The sequence below is a fragment of the Peromyscus maniculatus genome, chromosome 11 (assembly GCF_049852395.1).
Source record: "Peromyscus maniculatus bairdii isolate BWxNUB_F1_BW_parent chromosome 11, HU_Pman_BW_mat_3.1, whole genome shotgun sequence".
Taxonomy (NCBI): Eukaryota; Metazoa; Chordata; class Mammalia; order Rodentia; family Cricetidae; genus Peromyscus; species Peromyscus maniculatus.
The window spans coordinates 37676584-37697555 of record NC_134862.1 but is presented as its reverse complement, the minus strand read 5'-3'; the positions used below and the strand labels follow the sequence as shown (position 1 = coordinate 37697555).

Below are 20972 nucleotides of genomic sequence, written 5' to 3'. Positions count from 1 at the left end.
CCAGCACCCACATTGGACAGCTCACAACTGCCATTTCTAGGGGGGACAGGGTCTGATGCTCTCTGGCCTCTGTGTGTCTGAAAATACAGAAAATAACTGATCATGGTAGTGCATATTTTTTTAAAGATTTATTTATTTATTATGTATACAATGTTCTGTATGTCTGCAGGCCAGAAGAGGGCACCAGATCTCATTACAGATGGTTGTGAGCCACCATGTGGTTGCTGGGAATTGAACTCAGGACCCTTGGAAGAGCAGTCAGTGCTCTTAACCTCTGAGCCATCTCTCCTGCCTGGTAGTGCATTTTTTGTTTGTTTGTTTTCGAGACAGGGTTTCTCTGTGTAGCTTTGCTGGAACTCGCTTTGGAGACCAGGCTAGCCTCGAACTCACAGAGATCCACCTGCCTCTGCCTCCCGAGTGCTGGGATTAAAGGCGTGCGCCACCAATGCCCGGTAGTGCATATTTTTAATACCAGCACTTTGGAAGCAGGGCCAAGCAGATCTCTGATTTCAAGGCCAGTTTGGTCTACATAGGGAGTTCCAAGCCAGCCAGGCCTACAGAGTAGAACTCAAAACAGAAAAGTATATAGAAACTCTTTTTCTTTTTATGTTTTTTTCTTTTTATGTTTTATTATTATTAATTAATTGCACATAATAGTGGGTTTCATTGTGACATTTTCATACATGTATACAATGCAAAAAATATATTTGTTCATTCTCACCCCCCATCACCCTCTCCTGTCCCCTTCCCACTCCCACTGACCTCCTTCCTCTTCCCAACTAGTCTGTCTTCTGCATCCACACCTGTGTGTGACCTGTGAACCTACTCAGGGTTGCTGATATGAGCATGGCTGATGTAGTTACTGGAGCATGGACACCGAGCAATGTCTCTTCCTCCCCCAGAAACTCCTATGTGAGAAAAATCTGTTTAACATCTAACTGTTCTAGATACATCACTAAAGAAGATGTTGCCACGGCCTCCATGACCAAGGTGAAAACTGACGGGGGCCACATCCGTCTGATCACCAGGGAGTCCAGGCCGCAGGACCCTTCTTCACAGTAAGTGCCCCCTGGTACTTCGACATAGGAGAGAGTGCTGCTGCAGACTTACACAGCGGTTTCTGTGATAATAGCCCCATGGTGTGACCACTTAGCGGTCACAAAACAGTGTCATGATTTAACAGCTTTTTAGGCCTTCTGACAACCCTCATAGGCCCATGAGCTCATCATCTTAGACATCAGAGTTGAGGAATACCCAAATCCAGGAGCCTCTGTGGCCTGCCCCAAGCCTGAGTAAAGATGCCGGGAGACCTGATCTCAGACCTGCACGCTCTGCCAGCCTGGCACTGTTCCAGTCATATCAGCCTGGACGGTGGGGATCCTGGGCAAGTGAGCGTGTCCTGCTGCGTTTCACTTCTGTTTGTTATCTGATCAACTTGGAGTTTACCTGGAGAAACCCGGTATTTAGCAAGTGTTCTGTTCTAATCCCTGTCATTCTGACCTTGTAAGGCAGCAAAAACCCAGGAAGATTCACCCCATAGTACCCTGAGGCTGAGGAAGTGTATAGGCCACTGAGTGAGTCTCAGCGCATCCACTAGGGTTCTGGAGCTTTCACATTAGTTTGAATGAGCATTTCAGTAGATCTCATTGTGCAGCATCCTCTGGTGTCTGGAGGTGCTCAGTGGGTCACTTCAGTGCCTGAAAGAGGCCGCTTGTGTCAAATTCACTTTTGTGCCATGGCTTTTCTCAAGTTGGCTGGACTATGGGGTCCTGACTACAGCCTGACTGTTTCGCCTCCTGACTGAACACCAGATCTGAGGCCCCTCCACAGAGCAGTGGCCCAGTTTCGTTGCTTACCTCCGCGGTCTTTTGTTCAGTTGTAGAAAGCTGGACAGCGCCTGCGTCCCGTCTCTGAATCCCGGCCCGGCTGATCTCACTGTTGAGCCATCCCCGTCCAAAGGCTACATCCAGGCTGTGGATAAGGAAGGCAGGCCGCTCTGTCTCCGCTGCCAGCATCCCACCGGCCAGGCTGAGCAGGGGTCCAAAGCCAGCGCCTGGGACTCACGGTTCTGCTCCCTGAAATGTCAGGAGGAATTCTGGATCCGATCCAGTAACGGCTACCTGAGAGCCCAGGTGTTTGCCGTGGAACATGGTGTGTGTCAGCTGTGCGGTGTGAATGCCCAGGAGCTCTTTCTGCGGGTGAGAGATGCCCCTAAAAGTCAGAGGAAGAATCTTCTAGACGCTGCCTGGACTGCGAAGCTCCCACTGGAGCAGGTACGTCGTCACGGCCCGTCAGGGCAGTGGTGCGGTCAGTGGGGTGCGGGCGGCTCTGTCAGCTTCTAACCTTGTTAAAACACGGGCCAAGGGGAGAATACGGAGCCACGCGCCATCATCTGGCGTCCGCACTCAAACCACACGCCATCATCCAGCATCCGCACTCACCGTGTTGGCTTCCCTCTGTCTCCCTTCCTCAGTCAGCTCATCTTGGTTGTGCCTCTCGTGGGTCACGCCTGCCTGCTCTCTTGTCTCCACTCTGCCTTCTCCTCCCGCCCTCCTCCCTCCTTCCCTTTCTTTCTCCTCCCCTCCTTCTCTCCCCTTCCTCCCTCCATCCTTTCCAACTCCTTCCCACCGGTCTGCCTCTCACCCTGCTCCTCCCTCATCCTCAGCCTTCCCTCCCCCGCTCTTCTCTCCCTCTTCCTGTTTTACGGTATAATCACGGTGCACGACTAGGAATCAGAATTCCTCCATTACAGGAAGTGCACGTTTGCGTCTCCAGACGGTCTCCTTTACTTTGTTCAGATTAAGATGGAAATCCGTCGTCTTCTTTCTGGTTGGAATGCTGGTTGTCTTTGTTGGGTCTCTAGCACCCCTCCCTTTTTCTACCTTGATGGGGAAGGAAACGGGATCATTTCCCTGGAGTTTCCTTCACTCTGTGTGTCTCACCGATCCACACGGTGTCCCCTGACATGTTTTCCTGTCCCAACAGCTGCCTGGGCCGCGGCCGTATGGTCTAGGGCGTGCTTGGATTCTGATTCTGTTTGCAGAGGTTACGCAGTGGTGAATGCTACAAACACAGACACTGAGCTACTTCCGGTATATCAGCATCTTAGGATGGGGCTTAAGGGGGACCCCAAAATGCAGCTCACGATGAGAAGGCTGTGTGTGTGTCCATTGTATAATACAGTTTTAGTAAAAGTGTATGGCCAGTTATTGTGCCTAGCACACTCAACAATAATCACTAGCTTCCCAAAGCACAATCAGAAGTCTCATCTTACAAAAACTATGCCAACTAAAGGAAAATATTTCATTTTGTGGTATGCTTAATCAAAAAAGGGTCACTCAAGCAATCTCTGCCCACTGAAATATCCAATGAATTCCTGTCAGCTCAACAAACTATATTTTTAACCAGGTATGGTGGTGCACGCCTTTAATCCCAGCACTTGGGAGGTAGAGGCAGGCAGATCTCTGCCAAGTTCCAGGCCAGCCTGGTCTGCAGAGTGAGTCCCAGGACAGCCGGGGCTACATAGTGAGACCCTGTCTAAAATTAATTAATAATTTAATGTATTATTTTAAAATTTTTATATATTTTCATTTCCCTGCTACATAATGATAGAACTAGTTAGCTAACATTCATTTCTAAAAGATGAATTAATGTAGCTCTTGGATCTAGAGAAACACATGTTTCTCCAACACGATTCCTGAGATTCCCCTTGCTCTAACTGATGAGGGAGAAGCTGAACCCTTAGGAGGGATGTCCGTCAAGCTCCCATACCGCCTGCTGCCTGGGCATGCGGGCTTCCTGAAGCTGAGTGCTGAAATGACTAAGGATCATCTTGAAAGTGACCTGTCTAGGAACGTAGCAGTCACATGGTAGACACCGCACCCAGGAGGGCTGAGGGAAGAAGTCTTAGCAGGAGTCTTTCCTGAGGCAAATTCAGCATGTTGAAAGCTGGTCTCCAGGGAGCTACTGCACATTTACCAGGGAAAATAAAGACACATCTTCTGGATCATTGAGTCTGTCAGTTAAAGATGCTCAGAGAGAAAGAATTGGCTGCAAAAAGCAGAACCAAATGGATTCTTTTCTTCTAAGAATATGCCATTTAGAATGACATTTGTAGTTACTTCTAAAACTCAATCTGTACCTTCTAACAAAAGGCTGCAAGTTCAGTACAGAAGAGAAAAAGGCAGGCAGTGACAGACATCAGCAGGACAGACTTCCCTGCACCAGCTGGCTGTCTGGAAACACTCCCTGGGGGTCAGCACTATTGGTCAGGTCACTGGTCCATCCCAGAGCCCTATACACTTTCCCTTTCTTCTTTCTTTCTTTCTTTCTTTCTTTCTTTCTTTCTTTCTTTCTCTCTCTCTCTCTCTCTCTCTCTCTCTCTCTCTCTCTCTCTCTCTCTCTCCTTCCTTCCTTCCTTCCTTCCTTCCTTCCTTCCTTCCTTCTTTCTTTCTTTGGTTTTTTGAGACAGGGTTTCTCTGTGTAGCTTTGTGCCTTTCCTGGAACTCACTTGGTAATCCAGGCTGGCCTCGAACTCACAGAGATCCGCCTGGCTCTGCCTCCCAAGTGCTGGGATTAAAGGAGTGTGCCACCACCGCCCAGCTCCTATACACTTTCTTAAAAGTGCTTTCCTTATAAATGTCTAGTTTGGCCAGCACCATTTACTCAATGGGTTGTCTTTTTTCCAGGGTTCATGTTTGACACCTGCCTTAGTTAGGGTTTCTATTGCTGTGAAGAGACATTATGATCACAGCAACTCTTACAAAGGAAAACATTTAACTGGGGCTGGCTTACAGTTCAGAAGTTTAATTCATTATTGTCCTGGCAGGAAACATGGTGGTGTGTAGGCAGACATCGTGCTGGAGAAGAAGCTCAGAGTCCTACATCTTGATCAGCAGGCAGCAGGAGACTGTGAGCCACACTGGGCATAGCTTGAGCATAGGAGACCTCAAAGCCTTTCCCCGACAAAGCTACCCTCATTCCAACAAGGCCACACCTCCTAACGATGCCACTCCCTGTGGGCCAAGCAGTCAAACACATGAGTCTGTGGGGGCCATACCTGTTCAAACCACCACAACACCTTTGTCAAATATTAGGGGTCCATGGTTGTATGGGTCTGTTTCTGGGTCCACTGTTGTGTTCCACTGGTCTGTGTGTCTGGTTTGTGCCACAGTATACTGTCTTTGTCACTCTGAGGTCAGGACTATGATGCCTCTGGCTGTGTTTCTTTCTGCTTTAGGTTGAAATAATCATGGGTTCCTACGGCCAGCATTCATGAAGTTAATTATAATTTCTTTCTTATCCAAGACTAAAAAAACAAAAACATCTTACTTACTATTCTCTCATGTCTAGACAGTTGCAGTGTTCTAGTGCATGCTGCTTTTACTATCTCAGGTAAAACGTTCAGATGGATCTCGTCATAGCATGGGGATCGAGGGCGAAGTGTGGGTGTAGCCTGGCCTGCTGCTGGCTGTTTGAAGTAGCTCCAAATATGCAAATATTCCAAATATGCAAGGCACAGAAGTTTGCTGTGGACATTTCCTGCCATGCCAGTCCATGGAGGCTGGAAACCATCTGGGAAATAACCAAGTTCTGGCCGGAGCTGGGGATGCGACTCAATTAGTAGGGAGCTTGCCTAGCACGCACGGAAGGAAGCCTGGTTCTAGTCCCAGCGCTGCATAAACCCAGCATGGTGCTGCATGCTGGAAGCCCAGCGTGTGGAGGTGGGAGAGGAGGGCCAGAAGTTCAAGGTCATCCTTGGCTACACGATTAGTTTGATACCAGCCTGGGACACAAGAGATCTTACCGAGAAAATAAAAGCAACACAACACTGTGGATGCTAGTGTTAGCCTGCTGTTGATATAGGAACAAATGTATTTAGGTCAACAATGAATGGTTACTTAGTTATTAATATTGAGAAGCTTTTAATTTCCAATCTGTTCTTACTTTTGGTTTCATAAATATATAAAGCAACTTCAAGGGTCAAAAACCAACCATTTTCCCCTCAATCTGTCAGGAGCCTTGGTATCTTATATTTGGTTTTAAGGTTTTCCAAATATGTTAGGGGGAAAAACTCTTTTAGGAAGACAGTTTATTGCTTTTCAAATTGCTAACCTAGCATTTTGTGGGTTTTTTTTTTTACTCACAACAAAAGCTATAAAAGGCATCCTAATGTGTTTCTCCCTGTGATTTTGCTGTATAAAGGGACTGCAAAGTGCACAGCCCACAGTTCCTGTGGCAAATCTGGGGAGTTGCTGATCATGTGTTCTTCCTGCAGCTAAATGAAATGCTGAGGAACCCGGGAGAAGGCCACTTCTGGCAGGTGGATCACATCAAGCCGGTGTATGAGGGAGGGGGGCAGTGCTCTCTGGACAACCTGCAGACGCTCTGCACAGTGTGCCACAGGGAGGTGAGTGACACGTTCCTGGGGGACTGCACACAGTGGGCGAGGCTGGCCGAGCCCCATCTGGGAGCGGAACGCACGCTGCTTCTTTCGTCATTCTGACTCTTGGCTCTGTGGAAGTTCGTAGTCACAGACACGAGGACCCTGGGACCCTCTTAATTTACTCTCTGGGCAGAGGATGCTGCTCAGTGGGGAGAGCACTCACTGAACACACATGAGGGCCTGGGTTCCATCCCACACTGCACAAACTGGCTGTGTTAGTACCCTCGGGAGGCAGAAGCAGGAGGATGAAGAGTGAGGCCAGCCTGGTCTACATAGCGAGTTCCAGGACAGCAGAGCTACACAGAGACTCTGTCTAGGGAAAAAGTTCTAGGTCAGCCAGACATGGTAGCGCAGCACTCGAGAGGCAGGTGATCTCTGAGTTCAGGGCCAGCCTGGTCTATATAGTAAGGTCTGGGACAACCAGAGCTAGACAGTGAGAGCCCCATCTCAACCACCACCACCCACAAAAAAGAGTCCAAGGCCAGTCTCAGCTGCTTGGTGAGTGTGGGGCTGGCTACATGAGACTGTATCTAAAGGCATACAGACATCACCAAAAGGGATGCTGTCTCTCCTGTGTTTGTGTGTTTTTTGGATTCTCGTGAAAATTTTTACTTAGACTTAGCAGAAGAATTGATTCTATCCTGTTTGGCTTTCTACAGTGTCTTAAGTATTGAGTTGGGAATGAATTTTCTGAGCTGGGCCCAGATGATAAGAGGACAAACTTTTTACCCACTGAATGCTGGGGATGTTTAGATGTGTTATAAGCATCTACTTAGTTAGATGAGGAGATGCATGGCTTCTCTTAGTTCCCAAACGCAGGATTCGTAGTCTACTGGGCAGTGAGACATTCTCCACAAGAATACGTTTTCTCACCTGGTGAGAAAACCCGCTTTCTCTGGAGACCAGTAAACCCAGGATCTCAGGGCGCTGGCCAGTGCTGCAGACTCCACCCATGGCATGGAGCACCTCCTCTGGGTTCAACTCTGCACATGTGGATAATGCACATTTCCCAGACTACAGCACAGTCTTCCCCTAACCTGCACCTTGCATTTGCTGACTTCTAGAGAACTGCCCGACAAGCCAGGGAAAGGAGTCAGGCGAGACGACGCTCCCTGGCATCGAAGCACGGGTCAGACATCACTCGGTTCCTGGTGAAGAAGCAGAGCGAGGTGTAAACAGAGCGAATGGCCTGCAGGTAGAAGGATTCGACACGACGTCTCTTCATGTTTCTCTAGTATTCCAATAGTGAAAAGCTTTTAAGCATAATCAAGAACTGAAATTTAGATTTTGTGCTTAAGTACCTAGCAGATACTGAGGTGTGACCGGAAGCGCTTCTTGTAACTTCATGCAGATTGTCAATTATGTTTCAGCAAGATTTTGTTCAGCTTTTGTTTTCCCTAATACACTTTCATCCCTGCATTGTGCACAGTAACATGTGATAAATCTATTCCCAATCACCGGACAATTGCCTCTTGATTTGTCTTGCTTCTGGATTGTGTGGAACATTCCAGAAAAGTCAGGGAAATTTTGGAGGTAAGCCATCATTACTACGGAATTCTGGGCAGACCACGACCAGCCTGCTTCCTGTACAAGAGCCTCCAAAATGACCTTGGGTGTGTGTTTTGGATGTTGCCTCCTTCTGGGCCAGGCATCTTTATTAAAAAGATACTTTCAGAAAAAAAAAAAAGAAGAAAAAAAAAAAAAAAAAGAAAAAGAAAAAAAAAATAAAAAGATACTTTCATAAATAAACTAATTGTAACCATGGGATCCGTGTAGAATTTGTGTGCTCTGGGCAATCGTGAGAACAAATGATATACCATAAAGTATAATGCCACCAAAGCCTTGGGGTCTGGTTCTCTGTTTGGTTTTTCTTTTTTTTTTTTTTTTTAATGTGTAAAACCAGGCTAATTGTCTCCTGGTCTTCATTCTGGTTTTAAAATCCTGGTATATCTTGTTTTGTTTTTTAAATAAACTTTTTAAAATTATGTGTATGTGTGTCCCTGTGTGGGATATGTGCACATGAGTGCAGGTGCCTGCAGAGGCCAGAGGCCTTTTATCTCCAGACTTGGAGTTACAGGGAGCTACGAGCCGTTCAGCATGGCTCTGGAAACAGGTCTTCTGGAAGAACAGCAAGCGCTCCTAACCACTGGGCCATCTCTCCATTTCTGAATCCTCTTTTGTTAAGTTTATTTCTGGTACTCTTTTAAAAAGATGACAACCCAGTCATGGGGATGCACACCTTTAATCCAGCCCTCAGGAGGCAGAGGCTGGTGGGTCTCTGTGAGTTTGAGGCCAGATTGATCTATATATTGAGTTCCAGGCCAGGCAGGGAATGTAGTAAGACCCTGTCTCCAAAAGGAAGTGATGATGGAATTGGAAGATGGCTCACTTGATAGGTGTTGGCCACACAGGCATGATAGCTTGAGTCTAAGCCACCAAACCTGTGTGAAAACCTGGGTGTGGGGTGTACCTAAAACCCCATGCTGAGTAGACTGAAACAGAAGGATCTCTGTGATGGCACAATGGAGCACTGTGATGTCACAATGGAGCACTGTGATGTCACAATGGAGCACTGTGATATTAAAATGGAGAACTGTGATGTCACAATGGAGAACTGTGATGTCACAATGGAGCACTGTGATGTCACAATGGAGCACTGTGATATTAAAATGGAGAACTATGATGTCACAATGGAGCACTATGATGTCACAACAGAGAACTATGATGTCACATTAGAGAATTGTGATGTCACAATGGAGCACTATGATGTCATATTGGAGAACTGTGATGTCACAATGGAGCACCATGATGTCACATTAGAGAATTGTGATGTCACAATGGAGCACTGTGATGTCACAATCGAGAACTATGATGTCACAATGGAGCACTGTGATATTAAAATGAAGAACTGTGATGTCACAATGGAGAACTGTGATGTCACAATGTAGAACTATGATGTCATAATGGAGCACTGTGATGTCACAATGGAGCACTATGATGTCATAATGGAGTACTGTGATAAAATCCACTATATAATAACACAATCAGAAGGTTAAACACACAAACTACAATGGTAACATTAAAGAAATAAGTGATAATGATGGACAGGAGACATCAGTGGGAAGAGCACTGGCTGCTTTTCCAGAGGACCTGGGTTTGAATCTAGCCCCACATGGCAGCTCACAATCATCTGTCGCTCCAGTTCCGTGAATCCAGTTCCCTCTTCTGATCTTGGACACTGCACACACATGGCGCATAGACATACACACATGGCGCATAGACATACATACATGGCGCATAGACATACACACATGGCGCATAGACATACATACAGGCAAAGCACCCATGCACGTAAGAATAAAATAGAATTAAAAAGTAACCTTTAAAAACAAAAATAAAAGGAAACAGTGATAATGAAATGAAACAGAGAAGCCATCCCTGCCGCATGTCACTATCAGGAAAAGCGAAGGAAGAGTCGGAAGAACATCACCTTCAGGTCCTAGGAAGAATACATCCCCAAGGCTCCTGTTTATAAATGCCGTTGGGATGCAAACCCATGTAAAATGCTTAGTGCCAGCATTTTACCGTCTTAATTAGCAGCTAGTAGTTTACACCTTATTTTTAGAAGGCTGTTATCAAGTCTATAACGGACTCACTGAGAGATCAAGTGGCCCTCTCTCTTGTAAATGAGATCCGGTGTTGTCTGGCCTCTTTTCTGCTTCACACACTTGACTATTGGCAGTTTTCTGCCTCATTTCCAGTAACCTGGGCATCATGGGGTTCATAGGTGAAAGCCCAACTCACCGCCCCTCCCCTCCAGCATGGGGTCTGAGTGGGTTAGTCAGGGACTTGCTCTCTTCTGTGGTGGGAAATACCCAGGAGGAACATTTGCCCTGCAGGCGCCCGGCTGCTCAGCTCTGCGTCTCCCTGACACAGCTAAGCTGCTTCCCCTCGCTGGTTTGCTCTGCTTTTCCCACCAGGTGCACTGATAGGGATGGTTGGGAGACTGAAAATACAGAGAGGGGGACCCCAGGGATGTCCTGTCCGTCTGAACAAAAGCTGCCCTGCATGTATTCCAAGGGGAGCACTGGGGGGCTGGGACTGGAAGAGGAAGTGCGGAGGATGTGTGAGGCGGCCCTGGGTTCAGTCCCCAGGACTGCGGGCGGCGGCGGGGGAGAAAAATGGATTCCTGTTTACGGTTGGGATTGCAGTTCCATCGGCAGAATGCTTACCTAGAAGGCACAGAGCCCTGGGGTCCGTCCCTAGTACCACAGACCCGGGGGCGGAGGGGTGCAGACCTGTAATCCCAGCACTGGAGAGCCCGAGGCAGAGGATCAGGAGTCAGGGTCGTCTCTGACCTCATAGCGGATTCGATGCCAGCCTGTGGTGCATGATTCTGTCTCCCAAAGAAACTACTAACAAAGAATGAGAGGGGGGCCCGAGAGAGAGCAGGAAAGCGTGGAAGGGGGCACACCCGTGTGCAGAAGTGGAAGGGGACAGCTGTGGCCGCCCAGTCAGTGCCGAAAGAGCCAAACCCGCGGGGACTTCAAAACCAAACCAAACCGTATAGAGGGATGGCTCAGCTCTGAAAGGCCCCGGACCCTGAGAAAAGAAGACGAAACACGTCTGGGACCCGGGACTAGAAAGGGACGTGGTAGCCGCGGAGCGAACCCACTTGCCGTGCGAACTGTGTGGCCTTGGCCTGGCGTGGATGCTCAGCCACGTGGGGCTGCTGTGGACTAGGGGAGCGAACTTCCTGAGCCAGGTGGGCTCACACCCAAGCCCCCCAGGCCTGGTGTCACACCGGCCTGCTGCCGCGTCTGAGCGACATGAATCCGAGTCTCGGGTGATTATGAAGCCTCTCTTCGGAACCCTCCTGTGGCAGGAAGGAAGTCACACTTTTACGCCAGTGCTCTGGAGGCAGAGGCAGGCAGATCTACGTGAGTTCAAGGCCAGCCTGGTCTACACAGTGAGACCATGGACACCCTCCCCCGTGCCCCCCCCCCAAAAAAAAGGCTTCTGCTCAGAGTCAGTGACAGCCAAGGGGCATTTTCGGAGATCTTCTTTTTGACAAATGAATAAGCACCCATATGGGAAAGCTTCCCGCCCACACATCCCCCTAACAAATCAGACCTCTTCTTCCGGCCCTTCAGTGAAACATCTAAAATACGGAGGCTTCAGAAATAAAGGTGTGAAGAAGCACTTGAGATCACATGTGGAGGAAGCCAGTGCTGAGTAAAACGGAAAGGGTGTTCCATGGAAATCGGCCATCAAAAATAGACCGCGAACAGCAGCTCGTGGTCTGGGGCAGTTTTTACCAGCCTCTCACTCGCCACCTTTTATTCTTATGAACTGGAAAACTCAAGCTTCTCACTGGGGTACCATTCTGCTGTCTCCTCTGCTTTTCAGCTGCTCTCTGCTGGGAGCGGGGTGGGGTGGGGGGAGGGGGGGCGCTCCCAGCCGTGGCATGTTCTTATCTAGCAACTAGAAACGCCACTGTCTCCGCTCGTATTCCGGGTTCTAACCATCTGCTTCTCTGCCTTCGAGTTTTCCTCCTCACTCTCAGGCCACTGACTAATGTCTTTCCAGGAGTCAGTAAGGATGCTTCCTGGAAACCGGCCATTAGAACACAAAAATAGCACTGTGGGGCTGGGGAAATGGGTGTAAGGACCTGAGTTCGGGTCCCCAGAACCCAGGTAAAGTTTAATGAGGTAGTGCACACCTATAATCCCAGCTCTCCTTCAGCAATAGGGAGGTAAAGACAGGAGAAGCTTGCAAGCCAGCGTGGTGTACCTAGGCATAAACAGTAGAGACCCAGTCCTAAACTCGGTGGAAGGTGATTGTCCTCCGACCTACCTGTACTGACAGCCATGACACCCGTGAACCTATGAACACACAAACAGAGGTGGGTGGGGAATGGCCAGGCACTCAAGGGGCAGAGGCAGGCGGATCTCAGTGAGTTCGAGGCCAGCCTGGTCTACAGAGTGAGTTCCAGGATGGCCAGGGATATATAGTGAGCCCCTGTCTCAAAAAGAGAGATGGGTAGCTAAGTCGGTAGGTGAATGAATATAATTATGCACGTATGACTAGTATATTTTACAGCCTTTCTGCAGTTACATATAACCACATTTCAGTGTTAGATTGCAGAACTTCAAACACCAATCTCTACAGTAACCGGGTTAGTCAGCCTCCTGTCAAACAAAAAACCTGAAGTAATCAGCTTTGGAACAAAAGTATTCTCCGCCCATCACGCTGTAGTTTCTAGATCATGCTCACTTGGCCCCTTTGTTTTGAGACACAGCACACAACATCACGGAAATCCTAGTACCACACAGTAACCATAGTAACCATGGTACTCATGTGACAGAGCCAAACACTCACCTCATCAACCAGGATCACAAGAAAGAAAGAAGTGGCCAAAATTCCACCAATCCCTATACATGCATACAGGTGCATAAACCCCCACCCCCACGGACCCTCACACATGCAGAAACACACGCACACACACAAATGCTCTCCCGTCACCTCCTCTTTCCTCTTGTACAAAGACCACAGTCCTGGAAGAGAACGTCTTTCCTTGATTATTTGCAGCTGAGTCCTACGTAGGCACGCGCTCCTCTTAGTGGCGGAAGCCATGGGTTTTAACTGAATGTCCGAACCCCTGCAGCTTATTCTCAGTGGCTGAGCCTGGGGGGCTGGAGAAGAGCCTGTGGCTAATTAAGCTGTGAAACCCCCAGCTGAGCCATCTCCAGCTGGCTGGTCGGCCAGCTGTGGCCTCTTGAACTGGTTTCCGCCAGTGTTCTCTGAGCACGTTGGTTAGATGCTCGGGATCCGCTCTGCCGGCTTTTGGGTTCACAGATCCATTTTGGTTCGCTGCAACTCTACCCAGGTTAGCTGCTCCAGGTTTTCCCCCTTCACAGTTTCGACATTATCACCAGGTTCTGAAGCAGGACTGAGGCAAACCATGAGCATCCGGTCACAGGCGTGGACCCTGCCAGGCGAGGCCCAGTTTTCCTGCCTATCTGGGGGCATGGGTAAGTGTTCTTTGGATCTGGGTTTTTAAACTGAGTTTAAGGTGCCATCTTGGTCTGGACAAAAGCTGTCTGGGTCACACGCAATTTGAATAGGGAGCAGCAGGAACAGGCCTGATCTGTAGAGAGGCCGTGGTGTCTGATGGGGGTCAGATAAAAAATGAACCTCCCGGGTTCAGAAGGGGAGACTACTCTAGACAGAACTCCAGTGTGAGCCGCAGCCAGGGAGCTGCGAGCCTACTGCCCGCCACTTCACCCAGCCTGTCTCACGGTGCCAAAGAACACGGAAGGGCGGGAAGAGGCCACCCTATGCTGTGAGTAGGCCTTGAGGGATTTTCAGTGACTTGCCCTGCCGGGCAGAAACTAGCCTGTGTCCAGGCTGTCTGGAGCCCCACGGTTGACTCTCCCTGAACCCCAGACGCTGGCTGAGGATGCAGCTGAGTGTAAGCAGCTTCTCCAGCAAGCATGAAGCCCCGAGTCTGATCCTCAGGCTGCATAAAAAAGGTAGAACACACCTACAGCCTCGTTAGCAGAAGTGGAGGCAGGGGGATCAGAAGTTCAAGGTCATCTTTAGCCACATATAGAGTTCAAAGCCAGCCTAGGCTATATGTGACTTTGTCTCAAAAAAAAAAAAAAAAAAAAAACAACCTACCACCACCACCAAAACAAAAAACAAAACAAAACAAAAAACAAATAAAACAATAAAAGTTAAAAAGCGCAAGCCAGGCAGTGGTGGCACATGCCTTTGATTCTAGCACTCAGGAAGCAGAAGCTGGCAGATATCTGAGTTTAAGGCCAGACTGGTCTACAGAGTGAGTTCCAGGACAGCCAGAGCTACACAGAGAAATCCTGTCTTAAACACACACACACAAACACACAAAATTAAAAAGCATCAATGGGCAGTGGTGGCGCACGCCTTTAATCCCAGCACTGGGAGGCAGAGCCAGTTGGATCTCTGTGAGTTCGAGGCCAGCCTGGGATACCAAGTGAGTTCCAGGAAAGGCACAAAGCTACATAGAGAAACCCTGTCTCAGAAAAAAAAAAAAAAAAAAAAAAAGCATCCAAACCTGCACTTGACTTACAGAAATAGGTTAACCTTGGCAGAAATAACAAAATTTTGAGGCAAAGCTGTTTGACTGAAAACACTTGAGCTCAGGAATTTGGAATCGGCTTAGCAAGCTCCTCTCTGCAAATAAAACGCTGCACTTGGACCCATCATGTCTTCGAATGGCACGCCCGGACAGCCCTGCACTGGCTGCTGCTGCCTGTTAACTGGCGTGTTTCTGGTGAGGCAGCTTCACCGGTGGAGGGAGGGGTCCCGGTCTGCACCAGGAATCAGGGCAGCCACTGCAGTGGGAAGAGGATAGGCTCGGATGAGCCTCACCGGAGTCTGGCGCAGCTTCCTGGTTATGCTGCCATGTCTTGGTGGGCAGCAGGCTGGAGGACTGAGGTGAGTGTCCTTCGAGTCAGCACTGTGAAGTGGGCAGTGAGGAAAACGTGCTTAGGAATGGCATCTGATCAGCAAGTGAACAGGCCTGGGGACAGACGCTGGACACAGAGGCGTGGGGGACTCCTCTGAGGAGCCTTCACAGGACTGACAGGCCAGACCCATCGGAAGTACATGCAGAAGGCAGAACCTTAGATTCTGGTGTGTCCTGAGGGTATTGGGTGTAAAGCAAGTGTGTCCAGCCTTTGAGCGTTGGAGTAAGTATTGTCATCTACAAAAGTTCACACTTGAGGACTCACAGTTATAAAAAAAAAAAAAAAAGAAAGAAAGAAAAATTGCAAAAAGACTTGTGATGTTCTCAGTTTATGATTTTTGTAGTGGGCTGCATTCTCCGGTGTCAGCATAATTCCTGTGAATTCCTGGAATGCTCTGCAGGGGAGGGGGCCGGTCAACCCAATGCCTCAGACTTGCCAAATGGATGCTCTACCACTAAGCTCTACCCGAAGCCCACTGACTGACTTAGCCAGCGACTCATGCATCAATTAGGTGAATGTGAACGGATGCCGACCAAAGTGAGCGGCTCACAATTTGGGGAAATCTCTCAGCATCCTGACGTTTTAAGGTTGTTCATGTTGGAACCAGCACAGGAGCCGTTTTTTTAAGTTAAACTCATAACGGCATAAACGTGGTTCTCAGCAAAGGGTTTCCTCACCGCCTAATGAGCAGGACAGGCCACGCCCTCTAACCGTGTAAGGAAAACTGTTCACCACCTTCGTGTGAAATGTGGACTGTGTCCTGACTAAAATATTGAGCCGTGGTCTGAGTCACTTGAGGTGACAGATAGTCACCTCACGGTGTTCTGAGGATGCTAGAGTCAGGAACACGGTGACAGAGGGCATAAGTGCAGCCCCTCCCCTGGAGGAGCGTGCCACAGGCGTGCAGAACTGAGCAGTTGTGTCGGGGGCGTGGAGAGGGTCCATCGCTGCACAGATGGGGGCTGGACTTGAATTCCTCATCTCACTAGTTTTGTTCTGAGTTTCAACGCTGCTTTTTGTTGTGACTGTTTCTGGGCTTTGTTTGTTTTCTTTTTGAAACAGGGTCTTGCTAGATAGTGCAGACTGGCCTCCAGCCCCCCACCCCCACCCCGCTGTGGCCTCCTGAGTGTGAGGATTATACAGGTGTGAAGCATATTGGCTTCACCTCTGTTTCTCTAAGGGCTGTGAACCTGTTGCTGGTTGGAGTTCCCACAGTGCTCTGGTGCAGGGAATTTCCAGATTTGCAGTTTGATTCAGTTTTGCTCAAATAAATTGATTGGAGGAATTTTCTCCTTCAATGTTGCTAAGCAACTTCCTGTGGAGGGTCCCCGCAGATGGACGGCCTCTGGGCATGACTCCACTGACAAACTGTTTTCCTCTCAGCGCTCTGCTTTGTTATTATGTGCATGGTGTTCTGTGTGTATGGCTGTGCACTGTGCATGCAGTGCCCTTGGAGGCCAGAACAGGGCGTCAGTTACAGACCCATGTGGGTGCTGGGAGTCAAAACTGGGTCCTCCAGAGCAGTCAGTGCTCTTAACTGCTGAGCCCTCTCTCCAGCCCAGGGCTATGCTTTTAATATCATGTTGATTTTATTTTTTGTTGCTTTGTAGATATTACCTTTGCCACAGTCCAAGGATGTCAGGGTTTTCAGACTGTGAACGTCATGTAGTGTATTGGAGCTGTCCTGATCTGTAACAAAGAGGCTCCCAGACTAGCCTACATTCCAGAGGGCTTACCCAGACATCGGGCCCTAGTCCAGAGCTTCCTGCTCAGGAGTGCTGGGTGACTGAGGAATTGGTATCTTCTTCCTTCCTTCCTTTTTTTTTCTTTTTTTTTTTTCTTTTGCCTCTGTGGGTGTTTGTACTTGTTAGTGTGGGTGTGTGTACACAGGTGTGGAGACCAGAAGTCCATGCTGGGTGTCTTCTTCAATCACTCTCCACCTTTTTCTTTCCCTGATACAGGGTCTCACTATATAGCCCTTGTTGGCTTGGATTCACTATATAGACCAGGCTAACCTTGAATTCAGAGGTCTGCCTGCCTCTGCCTTTTGAGTGCTGGGAATAAAGACTCGTGGTGGTGCACACCTTTAGTCCCAGCACCCAGGAGGCAGAGGCAGGCAGATCTCTGTGAGTTCGAGGCCAGCCTGGGCTACAGAGTGATTTCCAGGACAGTCAGGGCTGTTACACAGAGAAATCCTGTCTCAAAAAACAAAAAAACAAACAAAAACCCCAAACAAAACCAAAAGCCATTTCTCCCGCTCACCTTTCGCGACAGGCTTTCTCATTGAACCTGGAGCTAGGGTGAGCATCTGCTTGTCTCAGTCTCACCAGCACGACCGCCACACCTAGCTTTTTATTGGGTTGTCTTTAAGCAGCAGAAACTATCAACAGAGCCATCTCCCCTTGCTCGTAAGCACCCAGGTGATACTGACCGCTGGCCTAGGACCCTGGCTTTAGAATCACAGCCCAGTCTCAGGGATGTGTGCGTGCTTGTTTGACATCTTCGGTAATACAAAGTCATTCTGGGAGTTGTACCAACTACACCTCAGCCAGCCGTGGAAAGCTGTCACACTGGAGTGCCATCTGACTTGCCTGTGTGCACGGCTCCTGCCTCCTTTGTGTGTGAGGTGGAATCTCCTCCTGCCTGGCTCATGAATTGTTCAGTTTTTCTTGGTGATATGAGGAGGGATCTAAATTTTCTGTTGTAGACTTTAATCTTCCTCTGCAAGAACAGCCAGTGATTTCTAACCCATAACCTCTTTTCTGGGGCCTAGCTCAGTGGTACAGTGCTTGCCCAGCATGTCCGAGGCCCTGGATTTCATCTCCAGCACAACAAAAACCAGACATAGGCACTATAGGCCCTCTTTACTCTGCTGAGTGCTTGCTTTGTGGTGCAGAAACTTCTTGGTTACATATAATTCTATATGTCAATTCTTAGGATAATTTTTTTTCTTTTTTTTTTTTTTTTTTTTTTTTTTTTTTTTGGTTTTTTCGAGACAGGGTTTCTCTGTGTAGCTTTGCGCCTTTCCTGGAGCTCACTTGGTAGCCCAGGCTGGCCTCGAACTCACAGAGATCCGCCTGGCTCTGCCTCCCGAGTGCTGGGATTAAAGGCGTGCGCCACCACCGCCCGGCAGGATAATTTTTTTTCAAGACAAGGTTTCTCTGTTTAGTTTTGGGACCTGGCCTGGAACTAGCTCTGCAGACCAGACTGGCCTCAAACTCAGAGATCAGCCTGCCTCTGCCTCCCAAGTGCTGGGATTAAAGGCATGTGTCACCACTGCCTGGTTAGGATCTTTTTTTTTTGTGATGTTCAAGTCCTAAGAAATCATGGCTGGCTGGAGAGACGGCTCAGAGGTTAAGAACACTGGCTGTTCTTCCAGAGGTCCTGAGTTCAATTCCCAGCACCCATATGGTGGCTCCCAACCATCTATAATGAGATCTGGCTCCCTCTTCTTGCCTGCAGGGTTACATGCAAACAGAACACTGTATACACAATAAATAAATCTTTAAAAAAAAAAAAAAAAGAAATCCTGGCATATGCCTGTATCTTGAGTGCTTTAAAGCTTATGCTCTCATCTGGCAGCTTCAGGATCTCATATGAAAAGAAAAAGAAAGAGATGAGATGTCTTTCCTGTGGCTTATGCTGGTGTTGACGTATATTGGACAAGTGATGCCCCCCAGAGCGGCCTCTGCTGGCAACACTTAGCTGAGCAGGTATTCCTGCCCTCCCGATTCATACCAGGTCACCCTGGGGTGGTTAATATTCTAGCTAGGTGGTATCTCCCAGGTGCACTGGTCTGCAGTAAGCAGTCACAGCTTTGAGATCTGGACAGCCTAAGGGCCTGTCTTTGTATAGATCCTGTTGGAGAGATGCTGCTGTGGACACCAAGCACCCACCCCACGTTGGAGCATCAGCCGGATTCACTGGGCAGCCTTCTGCCTCTGACCAGTTTTGTTAGCCAAATGACATGATCATTTGCTACAGATGTAACACGCTTCATCCAGTGCCTACAACTGAATAGAGCTGACCCTGCCCTGGCTCGGCCCAGGACTTTCTCTTGTGTGAATCACAAGGATTTGAGGGGATGGGACAAAAGGCACTGTTTACGGTCCTCCCCTGGAGTAACAGGAGTAAAGAAAGGTGAAGTACATGGGTGTGCTGGCTTACCTGTTGTCTCCAGTCCTCAAAGGCTGAGGCTGGAGGGTCTGTGGAGCCCAAGAGTACTGGGCTAGCCTTGGCAACATAGCAAGACCCTGTCTCTTTTAAGGGGAGACAGAAGTGAATCCCCGGGCTCTGCGTAGAGGACAGTGCCACTGGGACAACACAAACAAAAGTAACACACCTAAAATAATATCCCCCAACAGCAGACAGAGCAATCATACACATAAATCTTAAAAAAAAAAAAAAAAAAATACAGTTCCTTCTTACATAACTGGCAGACGTAAAACCTGTTCTGGGACAAAATCAGAATCCAGAAAGGTCGATCAATAGTCCTTGTAAGTCTTTGCTTACTGAAACTGCCCAGGGGCGAGGGAACCTGGAGTTCTGGTCAACCTCCAGTCACGTGTTCCTTGAGTCCCTGCTGTGGCTGGAAGAAGACACCCGTCTCTTGCCATCAGCAGAAGTTGTTCAGAGTCAGCTACTGAAGGACAGATCACAGCATGGTCACCCATGCCCTGCCCCACAGCATGACTACGGAGGCTCAGGATGCTTGGGGGAGAGGACAGGGTGGTAAATTCTCCATGAGTGGACTGAGAAGTGACGAGACTGTGTGTTTAGGGGGATTTTACAGAAGGGCCAATAGGACAAGAATGTGAATGGTGTGTGTGTATGTGTGTGTGTGACACCGTTCCACAGACCAGGGGCCCAAGGAATGGAGAGGAAAAGGAGACAGCCTGTGAGCAGACGTTCTTGTTCCCTCCCTCCCTTCCCTGTCAGCTGTGTGAGCGTGAGCCACACCCCGCCTGTCAGGATGGACTCGTACCACACCCCGCCCACCTGTCAGGATGGGCTGAGACCCCTCTACTGCCATCAACGAGCCCCCTGTTGCTTAAAGGCCAGCGCGGGTAGAGATGACGGGTTGTTGAGGTGGTGGAACTGAGCATCTGGGCAGCTGCAAATACAGACCCTGGGTGCTAGGTTGGCTCCCGCATGGCATTCCTCCTCCTGGACTGTGCCACTGGGGCACTTTGCCTTTTCTTCTTTTCTGGTGCTGGGAACAGACTCTGCACCTCGTGCTTGGTAGGCAAGCACTCCACAACTGAGCTCCAGCCCTTCCTAGTTTTACACTTGTCTTTGCTGATAACTAACTACCCTCCGAAACACTTTGAAACATTACCTGTTTAACAGATGTTTTCACTTCGTGTGTGTGAGGGCCTGCATATATGTGCACATGCGTGTCTGGTGCCCACAGAGGTCGAAAGAGGGTGTCAGGTCCCTGGAACGGCATTGGGGTGGGTGCGAGCCACCGTATGGGTGCTGGGGCCGGAGACTGGGCCCTCCACCAGAGCAGCAGTGCCGCTCTGCGATTTCAGCCTCAGGTATTGTTTCTCAGGAGGTCTCGGTCCCAAGCCTTTGAAGCCCCCTCAACTTTACACCCATGATCACCACTGTGTGGTATCTGCTGGGCTCATGTGATACATGAAGGGATCTCTAACCACACCTCAGAGCGGACTGTGCCCCACGTGCCGTGGACTCACGAACTGTGCTTGGGTGACCTTAACTCAGTCCCCGACTGAAGCTTTGTGCACACTGCGGCATTTGCCTGCATGTCATTCCGCAGTGCGCTGCTGATACGGGAGGTCTTTTCTTTTTTATTCATTTTACATGCCAACCACAGATCCCCCTCTCACCCCCCCCCAGTAGGTATTTTCTAATGTCCCAGATGAACAGATACCCACACTTCAAAAGGCATAAAGAACATTCTGAGACAGTGCCTTGTAACCCAGGAAGAGCTGAAGCAGTGGGAACCGAGTGAGGCGGCAGGAATGCCCTGGAGAGAGAAACACAGCACG

The 20972-nt window shown here is 49.0% G+C and overlaps 1 protein-coding gene across 5 annotated transcripts in view; it reads left to right on the top strand.

The window, feature by feature from the left end:
• Zranb3 (zinc finger RANBP2-type containing 3) overlaps positions 1-8430 on the top strand; it is a 164034-nt gene extending 155604 nt beyond the window's left edge. For all 5 annotated transcript variants that reach the window (XM_042258049.2, XM_076547285.1, XM_076547286.1 and 2 more), the window contains exons 18-21: positions 948-1058; positions 1877-2273; positions 6278-6409; positions 7510-8430. In XM_042258049.2, coding sequence (XP_042113983.2) covers positions 948-1058; positions 1877-2273; positions 6278-6409; positions 7510-7620 — 751 coding nt within the window. In that variant the 3' untranslated portion in view covers positions 7621-8430. The remainder of the gene's footprint in view (positions 1-947; positions 1059-1876; positions 2274-6277; positions 6410-7509) is intronic.
• The last annotated feature ends 12542 nt before the right edge of the window (positions 8431-20972 follow it).